Source organism: Hypanus sabinus, chromosome X1, assembly GCF_030144855.1.
Source record: "Hypanus sabinus isolate sHypSab1 chromosome X1, sHypSab1.hap1, whole genome shotgun sequence".
In the NCBI taxonomy this organism is placed as follows: Eukaryota; Metazoa; Chordata; class Chondrichthyes; order Myliobatiformes; family Dasyatidae; genus Hypanus; species Hypanus sabinus.
Window position 1 is genome coordinate 23441648 of NC_082738.1, and position 13135 is coordinate 23454782.

Genomic DNA, 13135 nt, shown 5'->3' on the forward strand with positions numbered 1-13135 from the left:
CTATCTTGTCCAATCCCTTAATAATCTTATATGTTGCAATCAGATCCCCTCTCAATCTCCTTAATTCCAACGTGTACAAGCACAGTCTCTCTAACCTCTCTGCGTAAGACAGTCCGGACATCCCAAGAATTAACCTCGTGAATCTACGCTGCACTTCCTCTGCAGCCAGGATGTCCTTCCTTAACCCTGGAGACCAAAACTGTACACAATATGGTTTTGTGGTCTCACCAGGGCCCAGTACAAATGCAAAACAATTTTCTTGCTCTTGTACTCAATTCCTTTTGTAATAAGGGCCAACATTCCATTAGCCTTCTTCACTGCCTGCTGCACTTGCTCATTCACCTTCAGTGACTGATGAACAAGTACTCCTAGATCTCTTTGTATTTCTCCCTTACCTAACTCGACACCGTTCAGATAATAATCTGCCTTCCTGTTCTTACTCCCAAAGTGGATAACCTCACCTTATCTCCTTGACCACTGATCACTTCCCTCTGGTGCTCTTTCCCCCTTTTCCATCTTCCATGGCCTTCTGTCTCTTTCACCAATCAACCTCCCAGCTCTTTACTTCATCCCTCCCCCTCCAGGTTTCACCTATTACTTGGTGCTTCCCTCTCCCCTCTCCCCACCTTTTAAATCTATTCCTCAGCTTTTTTTCTCCAGATCTGCCGAAGGGTTTTGGCCCAAAACGTCGACTGTACTTTTTTTCCATCGATGCTGCCTGGCCTGCTGAGTTTCTCCAGCGTTTTGTGTGTTACAGGGGCATTGAAGAGAAGCTGCTAATCTAATAAGAGCATGACTGCCCTATGCCCTTTCTCCAGGCTTTCCTCCAGGACCTGTGCATAATCACCAACCCTGAGAATTTGTCTCTTTATTCAGCTCGACTATCATCAAACATCCAATCAGCAAATCCTCCTACAAAATGCTGTGCACATTCTCACTGGGCAGATTTGGAGAAAATACAGCCCGGAGAAAGGAGTGAATCAAATTGTGTATTCCCTCCAGAACCGTGACAGAGGAGCTGTTATTGGCTTGCAGCTCCACAAGCTATTTACTGACACCCCACCATTTTATCAGTGAGTAGAAAGGTGGGGTGCAGTCCAAATTCTCCAGGGTCTTCATCTGCAACTATGTACATGCTCGAGCTGCAAGTCCCTCTGCACACAATTCTTCTGTTTCGACCTCTGCCATAGGGTGGGGTAGGAGTTCACGTCTTAAGGTTCCTCTGTTACATCTCCAATAAGGATTATGTGGCAATCTGCTCCTCTTATGGGATCTTGTTTCCATTAGACCTGTCCAGTGAGCACACCTGCAGTGTTCTGAAAGGGTTGACCGAGGCGCTGCAGAGCAGCTGAATCCCCCCTGACTCTGGCTTCTTGCAACAAAGGGCTCCACCAACTGCTTTTGAACTCCCAGTTTCTCCAATGAGTAGAAGGGTGAGCCACAGTGCAAATCATGCTGCATTCGCATCTGTGAGTTCACATACGGGCCTCGGGACTGCTCAAGCATCCGTAACGCATCCTTCCTCTCCTGGTATTCCCGTCACAGGAGCGGGTCCTCAGTGGTCAGAGCGGGACAGAACTCAAGATCAAGCAACTCCCTCTCAAGCTGCTCGATCTCAGATTTCCACCTTTTGGTTTACCCCCAGTGTACTCCTGACATGGAAAACAGATATTGGCCTTATCCACATCCTACCGTAGCTGCAGGGAGTAGATGGTCTTACATCTCCTTCTCCAGGCAGTCCAGAACTCTCAGAACACGTCCCAGAATCAGCAGTCCTCTAGCAGCAGGTTGTAAAGTGCCTCAACATGGAGCCTATCCACGTAAACAATGTGAAACTCTACCCACACAAGGAAGTGCCTGAGAAATACACAGGCAATCTATGTGAGAGCTTCCTCTTCTAGACTTCCTTGGGAAGGTGCTGGATGAAGGCTCAAACCAGGTTTCCACTGAGTCAAAGGAGCCCACTAGCTCCTTTAGCTTCCTCATTGATACCTGGTTGCACTGGAGACTTGAGTGGTCCTCCTCATTGAGGGTCCAATTGAAAACCCCTTCACCCTCCCAGTGCCCCTGCCACTGTACCTGCACCAAAGGTGGTACAGCTGCCTGTTTAGTCACACTCATATTCTTTTTATGCCATTTTCTCTCCAAGTATTTGTTCCACATGCAATCCCTGTAATTTCCTCCAACCCAATAGCCTTTTCCAATTTGTTAATTTTTTCTCTATTGATGTGGGTGTCTGAGGTCTAGAGTTAACTTCCTTAGACCTTTCCACCTCTCTCCTTCAAGATGTTTCTTAAAACCTTTCTCTTCAACCACGCTTTTGATGATTCCTTCTGTGCCTTGGTGTCTGAAGTGCCTTAGGACACTTTGAAAATGCAAGTCATTGTTGCTGTGGACTGGATACCATTGGGTACCCCATGCTCCTCCACCACTACTTCCTTTAACCCTGTGTAGCTTCCAATTGTAGTGCTAGTGTGATTCAACTCAAATTCAGCTTAGTTGCTTTTGACTTGTTTCTTTAGATGAGGCAAGCTTTTTAAGAAGTTTAAAATTCATTATTCATTATACAATTTCATTTTTACTCCACCACTTACCTCCCATTCCCAGATATGCTACCCCTCACCTCACAAAACCCACCCGCCCCCTATAGAAGCAAGCGCATAAACTACATCTACACAATGCAAGAGTTTGCTCATTCCCCAGTGATTTGGGGACAGAGATTGGGCTTTGAATGGATCACAGTTTCACAGCTTGTTAGTTTAGAACACAATTCATCGCCTCTCACAGGGTGCACTGCAGAAGTTGCTTTTGCAGTTCAGCACAAATCTGGAGCAAGTTTGAGGATGTGCAAGCAAGGATTTTGGGCTGTCCTCAGACCACAATGGGGCAACTGGGAAGTTTCTGGAAGAGTTCATCTGCTGAGAGGGAGCCTAGTACTGAAGTGGCTCGTTGTTGTCCCATCACACAGCGCTGGACATCAGAAAACTGATATGATGAGTTAGAACCAAATGCCATTTTAATCCCCCTCCCCATTCTTACACCAAACCATCTGTCCTTGGCCTCCCCACTGCCAGGATGAGGCCAAGCACATATTAGAAGAACAGCTCCTCATTTTCCACCCCCCCCCCCAGGTGGTCTACAGCCCAACAGCATGAAATTGAATTCTCCAACTTCAGGTAATCTGCTCCCTCTCTGTCCCTTTTCTCTCTATTCGTGATCTACTCAGTTCCTCCCTCACCCACCCCAGCCTCCATTACCCTGTTGCTTTACCCTCTTCCACCCACTCCATCTGTCCATCATCCACACACTCCCCCCCTCACTATTCCCATCCACCCGGACCATCTCTATTATTTAGTTCCATGCTCCACCTCGCTCTGCTATCAGACCCACCATCTGCAGCCGTTTGTCACTCCCACCTCTCACCTCCCGGCCTCTGTCACTATCTCCACTCTCCATCCTCCATCTGCCTATAACCGCTCCTCACCTGGATTCACCCATCACCTGCCACCCTTCCCCCTCACCTCTTTATACTATCTCCCTCTACTCATACAGTCCAGATAAAGGGTCATGAACAGAAATGTTGACCGTCCAGTTCCTTCCACTGACTTTGCCTGACCTGCTAAGTTCCTCCAGAAGCTCTTTTTTTTGCGCAAGGTGTTTCAATCACTTTTTTGATCAAGTAGATTCAAAGATGAAGCACAGCCTGGAAGATTTAGTCTCAGCTCCCGAGTTGATGCTGATATTTCTCTGAAAGCAGTTAAAACTTACAGGGTTCCTTTCCACCAGATCCTTGTTGTTCGCCACCGCTGACAGCCAAATGACGGTGATTATGGAGTTGAGGAGGTACGATACAAAGAGGCTTTTGTGCAGTGAGATTCTCTGACAGCTGAGATTCCTGGGGCAAGAAGTGAGATATAGATATAATGTTTTAGGGTTATCCTGAAAGAGATTTCCATCCCTGTCCCCACAGTATGAACTGATTGTAGCAAGGAATCATTGTAAAAAGAAGGCATTGTTAACAATCAGAGCCTTAATGCCAATCAAGAAGATGCTGCGTGACCTGTTGTGTGCTTCTAGAACATTGTGCTTTTTAATTCTTGATTGGCAACAGTTCTGATCACCTTTCATCACAACTTTCAGGGCAGCACGGTTCACAGCACCAGAGATGAGGGTTCAATCCTGACCTTGGGCATTGTCCGAGTGGAGTTTGCACCTTCTCCCTGAGATCATGTGGATTTACTCTGGGTGCTCTGGTTTCCTCCTAAATCCCAAAGACCTGCACATTGGTAGGTTAATTGGCCGTTGTAAGTTGCCCCAAGTCCCCAAGTGTGTAGAGAGTGGTAGAATATGCGGGGAAAGGGGGGGCGAGCTTATGGGAATGTAGGGAAATTAAAATGTGATCAGTGTATATGGGTGGTTGATGGTCAGAACAGAATCAGTGGGCTGAAGGGCCGCTTTCCATGCAGTATGCCTCTGGACAATATGCTGTCAGTTTGTTAAAAAATTTCAAGCAATGCCATTTTCCAAGGCCAGGGTTGGTCTGGGGCCTTGGAAAGCACCATTAGAAATTTCTGCACCACAGTGTTTACTCTATCATAAAAATGTAACAAGCAGGCAGCTGTTCAGGATAATTATATGAGAAATTATACCAGTGAAATAAGTTAATGTAGAAGCTGAAATGAAAGCACTCAGCAGGTCAGGCAGCATTTGTGGAAGAGAGAATCAGGTTAGCATTTCAAGTCAAGGACTCTTCATCGGAACTGGGGGCCTGAGAAAGCGAATGTGCTTTGAGTTGGAGGGGTGTAGAGAACAAGGGAATGTCAGTGACGGTGGAGGTCGAGGTTGTCCAGCTGATGCAACGCTTCCACAGCCGCCGAGTTAACAGATGCATCAGGGCGGCTCGGGAGGGAGGGACAACCAGAAGGATGTGTTAGATCTGTTAGAGACAGAACGGCAGACGCTGGAAGTCTGGGACAAAAGGGAAAGCTGGAAATGCCCAGAAAATCAAACAGCATCTGTGGAGAGAGAAAATCTGAGTGGATACCCTTACATCAGAACTAGCCAGTTCCAACACACAACAGTAAAACTGGCTGTCTGAAAGTGAACTTGATAGTCACAAGGGCTGCAACACACCCAGACAGAAGATGAGGTGGTGTTCGTGTCAGTCCACAGGCGGGACCCTGAGCTATTAATTTAAACCTCCACCCCACCCTGACCTCTCTGCCTTAAACTCCTCACAATGCTCCAATGAAGCTCAAAGAAGAGTACTTCATCTCCACCCTGGGCATGATGCACTAACCCATCTTTCTCCATTAGAACATCAACCACATTAATGTTAACTCCACTCACTAACGTGGCAAAGTTCAAAGAGTTGGGGGGCCCCCGAATGCCGTAAGAGGAAATCGTTGCCAAAATAATATCTACACAAAAACCACAGCAGAATATTTCTTTCTTGTAGCTTCCTTAGTCCGTGCAAAAAATTTGCAGCTTCCTTTTTAGTGAAGATTTCCAAACAGAATATAACCTCGTAGGCACGCTACCTCCCTGGTTTGAATAACGGGAAATGGTTCTTGTGATCATCATTGTCCACTTAACTTACATTATGATATAATGAACCTCTTGCTGTGCCTAGCTGCTTGGGTGTGTCTGCTGACTGGAAGTTAATCAGTGAGTTTGTCAGGATGTGTGGACCCTGCCCTCAAGGTGACAATTATCAAGAGACTATCACTTCATGCCTGCGTTTCAAAACTCTCACATGTACAAAGCAGGGAATGAATTGGATTGAGTGCTGCCCCTGTGCTTTCCTAAGACTATCCTCTTTCAATTAGAAACAAACTTTGTAAAAAGCCAGGGTTTCTCCGGAGCATCTCCTCTGAGCTTCATTCACACTGAAGTATATACAAGTTTTTAATAGAGGATTTTGAAAGTGTACACTTACTTGTAATGGAAGAAAATACAAAGGGAAATCAATAGGCACGTGATGGAGATTCCATGTCCTGTGATGGCCACGTAATAGAGGTTTGTTGCAGTCTGCAGATACACAAATGCAAAACTCAGAAGGAGCCATCAATGTGCAGCAAGGTCACATCACTGACGCTTGGGGCCCCTGTTACCTCAATCAAGTTGGTATTTGGATATGAGAACAAAGGCAGTGAGTCAGCATCAGAGCTGAACGCCATCCTGTTCTCAGCCACAGGGAGACGTGAGAGGAACCACAACCACACAGGAAGCAGGTGCGGGAAATCAGGCTGGTTTCACATTGTATCATTTAGATAGATGACTTATAAGAAAAGCTCAGTGATGCATTTACTTCATTCGCATTTCAGTTTTTGCAAAGTGGACACCAAGTTAAAACGTGACCATCCTTGTCCAGGATGCAGTGTCTACCTGTCCCTGTGAGCCTTGGACATCACTTTCCCTCTCTTCAGGGAGACCCAGGCACAGACATATCCTCAGAAATGGGGCAGGTAGTCAGCGAGGGTGGAACACACCTGGACTTGTGAACAGCCACCTTGTTCAAGCCTAGGAGAAGACCACTAAGGAGGTCACCAACTAACTCAACTAACCCCACATCCCACCCCAAAGCACCCAAAATCAGGAGAAGAGGCTGAAGAGCAGCCAAAACTTAAAGAGCAATCCTTTCAGGAGCTTAAACAGAGCTTAAACAACAGAAAAATATCTTTTTCATGGTTAGTTACTAAGAGATTGGGAGGTTAAACTACATTTGTTACTTGGAATTTGTGTTTGTACATGTTAACCGTTATTAATGTAATCCCGATCTCTAGGTATCATTATCATTATTGCTATGTTTATTAATTTGAAACTTAATAAAAAGATTGAAAAAGAAAGAAAAGGAGTTAACCCAGTTGGGATTAACCCACACTCAACAGCCACTATGCCCTCACAGACAGAGCTGCTCCCTTCACCAGGGCGAGAATTGCTCTGACTGGAGCTGACACATCCCAGATTCTGAGAAGGTCCTGGTTTATAAAAACACACACACACACACACTTCCTCAGAGCAGTGAGAATCAGTTTTAGGAAGATCCTCAGCTTTCCCAATCACAGGGAGAGATTGGTGTCACAGGGGCTTCTTCACTTCCCACTTCCCATGTGAGAGATCAGAGTGATTCCCTCTTGTAGAGCACTTTGCCACAACCTCCCCTAGAACAGGACATTAAACTGTCATGAGGTAAACTTCTCCTTCATCAGCAGAATGGACAGATGATATGACAAAGGTTGCTCATCCAAAGATTGAGTGGGATTGGGCTGATCCCTTGGGGCACCTCCCCCAAAAGGTGTAGGCAAGGGGAGAGATGGGCATTGGATGGGATAACCCTCTTGTCCAGTTACCTTCTGTGGATTTTCCACCAGCTGGAAAATCCCACCCAGTGCAAGCCCCTTGCTCACAGGCAAGGACAGCTTTGGCACAGTCTTCAGGAAGAATACAGCCTTTGCATACCTTTGAAGCCACAATATTGCCATGGAGTCATCAAATCAGGCAGCACAGGAACAGGCCCTATGGCCAAGATGCCCATCTAAGCTGATCCCATTCGTCTGAATTTGGCCCATATCTCTCTAAACCATTCCTATTCACATACCTATCAAATTGTCTTTTAAATGTTATTGTACCTACCCCAATCACTTCCTCTGGCAGCTCATTCCATCTACCCACCACCCATGTTTGAAGAAGTTGCCCCTCAGGTTCCTATTAAATTTCTTCCCTCTCACCTTAAACTTCTGCCCTCTAGTTCTTGATTTCCTTACTCTGGGAAAAAGACTGAGTGTATTCACCCTATCTATGCCCCTCCTGATTTTGTACACCTCTATAATGTCATCCTTCAATCTTACACTCCAAAGAATAAAGTCCTAGCCTGTCCAACCTCACCCAATAAGTCTGGCCCTCAAGTCCTGGCAACGTTCTTGTAATTCTTCTTTACACTCTTACCTATAACATCTTTCCTATAACAAGGTGATCAACTAGTCCATGCTCACCCATCTAAGTTGGTTCCATTTGTCTGTTTGTGGCCTGTACCCCTCTAAATCATTCCTATTCATGTACGTGTCCAAATGCTTCTTAAAACATTGGAATTGTACCTGCCTCTACCATTTCCTCTGGCAGCTCATTCCACACCCTCTGCGTGAAGTTGTTACTCCTCAGGTGCCTTTTAAATCTCTGCTGTTTCACTTTAAGCTCATGCCTTCTTGGCTTTCATATCCTTTCCCTTCATGAATTTGTGCACACAACCCCAACTACTACCTTTACACAGGCCTCTATTGCCATGTCAAGGTGACCAAAGATCCTCATCCTATACTTTGCTGTTGATAGTTTGAATGGTGACTAGACCACAGGAGCAGCTGGAGCAGTGGGTAGGAGGGTTCTGCCACTGCAGAGACCATTGGCAGATACAATTATAATGCACTCCAGCAATATAAAGCAAATGAAAGGGCTGGCAAAGGGAGAGGAGGCACAGGATGTTGTTGCTGCTCAACATTGGCTCTTTAGATATCTGGATAGATCAGAATCAGAATTGGGTTTAACATTACTGACAGGGCATGTTGTGAAATTTGTTGTTTTGAGGCTGCAGTACAGTGGAATACATAAACACAAACTAAAAGTTACAGTAAGAAATATATATACAATATATTAAGTTAAATTAAACAAGTCATGCAAAAAGAGAGCAAAAATATTGAGGTAGTGTTCATGGGCTGGTTTGTTATCCATTCAGAATCTGATGGTGGAGGGGAAAAAGCTGTTCCTAAAATGTTGAGTGTGCGTCTTCAGGCTCCTGTACCTCTCCTTTGATGGTAGCAATGAAAAGAGGGCACATCTTGGGTGATGTGGGCTCTTAATGATGGAATCAGAACAAGAAAATGGTTCTAATGCTAACCTCTGTGGAGGGCCACAGCATACATCCTTCCAGTCTGAGATTAACAAATCAAACACACTCAACTCCTGTATTTCTGAAGGTAATTTTAGTTCCAGCGTGTGCAGTGAATGAGAGGCCAAGGTGAATGAGGAGCTGTGTAGGGAATGAGTAGTTAAGAATAATCTTTTCTGTGATAAATGATGGTGTGAGCTGGTGAAGAACATGCACAGTTTTTTGCCAGGTTTCAGCCAAATTTCTCACCATCTGTTTCCCCTCAGTAAATGCTGTACACTGGGTGTAGTTAGTCCATGTTCGGTTGCTCTCTGGATGTTGGAACCACCTTCCTTTCTCGGTGCAAATCTTGGTGACCTTTTCTGAACAAGATGAGGAATGGTTATGGTAGACTTTCATCAAGTAAAATATCTGCCTCTTCGACTGCAAGATGTAGTCTAACAGAATGTAATCAGCAAAATTTGGTACTCACAAACAAAGCAGTAGCTATGGGAGACCAAGGTTATCAATAAGAACGGGACTTAGCTAACGGAAACCAGCAGTACAATAACCCAGTATACTCAGTCACTGAGTGTGAAATACCTAAGATGCCATGTCATTGTCTACCACAGTTCTGATTAAACATTCTGATGTCTTTGAGCTGTTTGGTGTATGTGTTGAGGTGAAATATACCTCTTATACCTAATAAAGAGGCCACTGAGTGTATGTTCATGGTCTTCTGCTGCAAAAGCCCATCCACTTCAAGGTTCAACACATTGCACATTCAGAGATGCTCTTCTGCACACCACTGTTGTAGTGTGTGATTATTTGAGTTACTGTCACCTTTCTGTCAGCTTGAGCAAGTCTGGCCATTCTCCTCTGACCTCTCTCATTAACAAGTCATTTTCATCCACCTAACTGCTGCTCACTGGATGTTTTTTTTTGTTTTTTGCACCATTCTCTGTAAACTCTAGAGACTGTTGTGCGTGAAAATCCCAGGAGATCAGTAGCTTGTGAGATACTCAAACTACCCTGTCTGGCGCCAACAATCATTCCACAGTTGCCGGTCTGAACAGCAACTGAACCTCTTGACTACGTCTGCATGGTTTTATGCATTGAGTTGCTGCCACACAACTGGCGTAGCTACACAAGTCTACCTAATAAAGTGGCCACTGAGTGTCGAGAGAATATAGGGGTTACAAGTAGTCAGCCATTGTGATAAAAGGACAGGTGGTTCGGAGATTTTTTTTGCAGTAAAATGGAGCCCAAGGTTATGAAGCAGATTTAACCTCAAAGGAACTGGGCCAGGTATTGCAATTGGTGGCTCACAGATGCTATGGTGAGGATCACGCACATCCTCAGCCATTTCAGTGTCTAAACAGATGGAATTGCATCTTATCCAGGACTGAGATATTGACAGCAGCACTAGAGAAGTAGAATTGGGTGTCAAGGAAGCCACTCAGGGAAGCATAAAGATGGGCAAGACAGGAATGAAGAAGAATAATCTGTTGGGGAGGCAATGTTTGGATTTTCCCACTGCACTGTGTATTATCACAGATTACAGAATAATTAAGATTACTGGCAGGGTGGGGTTTGGGGGGGGTGGAGAAGACTAGTATTTTACTGACTTACCCGTGTAATCAAAGTCCTGGAAGTAGTTAGGGCAATGCTGCACAGAGGTTGACTTGGCAGGAGCGTCCTCCCAACAGAGCCATCCATCCCAGGTACGATTGCAGTAGGACCCTGTGCAAAAGCAGTGCTTTAAATGTCCACTTTCTCCCTTTCTTATCTGGTCCTCTGAATAACCCAACTTGTTTTCACTAAACCTTGAACTTGCTGTTCTGGGCTATCTTCCCTCTCTATTACAGTTCAGCAGTAGAAACAGAAGACTGTGTGTGAGTTCGTTGTCTTCCATGTGAGACGTTAACCTGAGGCCCCGTCAAGTGGATACAGAATGATTTCAGGTTACCATGTGAACGAATTAACCCTGGTGCAATGTTTACATCTCAACCACAATCACTAAAAACAGTTTATCCAATATCAAAAGCACTTGTTTATTGCAGAATTTTGCAATACATAACTTTCATGTAGTGTTTACTGAATTACAACACTGACACAGCAGTATTTAATTTCTTAGGGCCAGATTTTGGGACATCCTGAGATGGTGAAAGATACTTTTGCACAGCCGCTACACGGCGGTGAAAAGCAGAGCGCTGGCTTCCCCTCTTAAATCATTTCTTCCAAGGCCTACAATCTATCCAACTTCTCACTTGGCCTTGCTGTCCAATGATAGGTGCAAGATTTGAAAAGTCCAAATAAGAACACACTTTAAACTGGCCAACAGTATGCATCAGACTTCAATGCAACTCATCAATAAAAAAGAGCTTGCTGAGAACAATGCAGATTTACTAAACCCTTACTAACAAAAGAGAAGGAAATAAAATCCATTTGTCCCTATCGAAGCAGCAAATTCTCTATATTATAACATCAATGCAATTTTACAAGGCATAAAATTACATCATGAAGAAAGTTTAGCAAGGATAGATCTGACGACAAATCCTGGGCTGAAATGTGAAAGGACAGTGTGATAATACAGTGTACTCTGTCATAGAGTGTGAAGGACAGTATGATGTCCCAGTGTACCCACTCACAGAGTGTGAAAGGACAGTCTGATGACACAGTGTATGCTGTCACGGAGTGTGAAAGGACAGTGTGACATCCCACTGTACCAGAGATGGCAGAGGAACTGAATGCATATTTTGCATCAGTCTTCACAGTGGAAGACATCTGCAGTATACCGGACATTCAAGAGTGCCAGAGAAGTGAAGTTTGTGCAGTAAAAATGATGACTGAGAAGGTGCTCAGGAAGCTTAATGGTCTGAGGGTGGATAAATCTCCTGGACCTGATGGAATACACCCTCGGGTTCTGAAGGAAGTAACTAGAGAGATTGCCGAGGCATTAACAATGATTTTTCAAGAATTGATAGATTCTGGCATTGTACCGGATGACTGGAAAATTGCAAATGTTACTCCGCTATTTAAGAAGGGTGAGAGGCAGCAGAAAGGAAACTATAGACCTGTTAGCCTGACACCAGTGGTTGGGAAGTTGTTGGAACCGATTGTTAGGGATGAGATTACAGAGTACATGGAGGCACATGACAAGATAGGCCAAAGCCAACATCGTTTCCTGAAAGGAAAATCCTGCCTGACTAACCTACTGCAACTTTTTGAAGAAATTACAAGCAGGGTGGTCAAAGAAGATGCAGTAGGTGTGGTGTACTTGGATTTTCAGAAGGCCTTTGACAAGCTGCCGCACATGAGGCTGCTTAGCAAGATAAGATCCCATGGAATTACAGGGAAGTTACTAGCATGGGTGGAGCATTGGCTGATTGGCAGAAAACAGAGAGTGGGAATAAAGGGATCCTATTCTAGCTGGCTGCCGGTTACCAGTGGAGTTCCACAGGGTTTGGTGTTGGTACCACTGCTTTTTACGATGTATGTCAATGATTTGGACTATGGGATTAATGGATTTGTGGCTAAATTTGCCAATGATACAAAGATAAGTGGAGGAGCAGGTATTGTTGAGGAAGAAGCGAACCTGCAGGGAGATTTAGATAGTTTAGGGGAATGGACAAAGAAGTGGCAAATAAAATACAATGTTGGAAAGTGTATGGTCATGCACTTTGGTGGAAGAGATAAACAAGCAGACTATTATTTAGACGGGGAGAGAATTCAAAATGCAGAGATGCAAAGGGACTTGGGAGTCCTTGTGCAAGATACCCTAAAGGTTAACCTCCAGGTTGTGTCGGTGGTGAAGAAGGTGAATGCAATGTTGGCATTCATTTCTCGAGGTATAGAATATAAGAGCAGGGCTGCGATGTTCAGGCTCTATAAGGCAATTGTGAGACCACACTTGGAGTATTGTGTACAGTTTTGGGCTCCTTATTTTAGAAAGGATATACTGACATTGGAGAGGGTTCAGAGAAGATTCACGAGAATGATTCAAGGAATGAAAGGGTTACCATATGAGGAAAGTCTTGCAGCTCTTGGGCTGTATTCTCTGATTTCAGGAGAATGAGGGGGGAATCTCATGTTTAAAGGCCTGAACAGATGAGATATGGCAAAGTTATTTCCCATGGTAGGGGAGTATAGGACAAGAGGGCATGACTTCAGGATTGAAGAACATCCATTTAGAACTGATATACGGAGAAATTACTTTAGTCAGAGGGAGATAAATCTGTGGAATTTGTTGCCACGAGCGGCTGTGGAGGCCAA

General features: G+C 44.7%; 1 protein-coding gene across 5 annotated transcripts in view; it reads right to left on the minus strand.

The window, feature by feature from the left end:
* The window catches only part of LOC132384692 (calcitonin gene-related peptide type 1 receptor-like), a 100484-nt gene that overhangs the window by 21056 nt on the left and 66293 nt on the right, over positions 1-13135 (minus strand). For all 5 annotated transcript variants that reach the window (XM_059956061.1, XM_059956060.1, XM_059956064.1 and 2 more), the window contains exons 4-7: positions 10493-10603; positions 9131-9243; positions 5939-6030; positions 3769-3895 (exon numbers count right to left, since the gene is read on the minus strand). In XM_059956061.1, coding sequence (XP_059812044.1) covers positions 3769-3895; positions 5939-6030; positions 9131-9243; positions 10493-10603 — 443 coding nt within the window. The remainder of the gene's footprint in view (positions 1-3768; positions 3896-5938; positions 6031-9130; positions 9244-10492; positions 10604-13135) is intronic.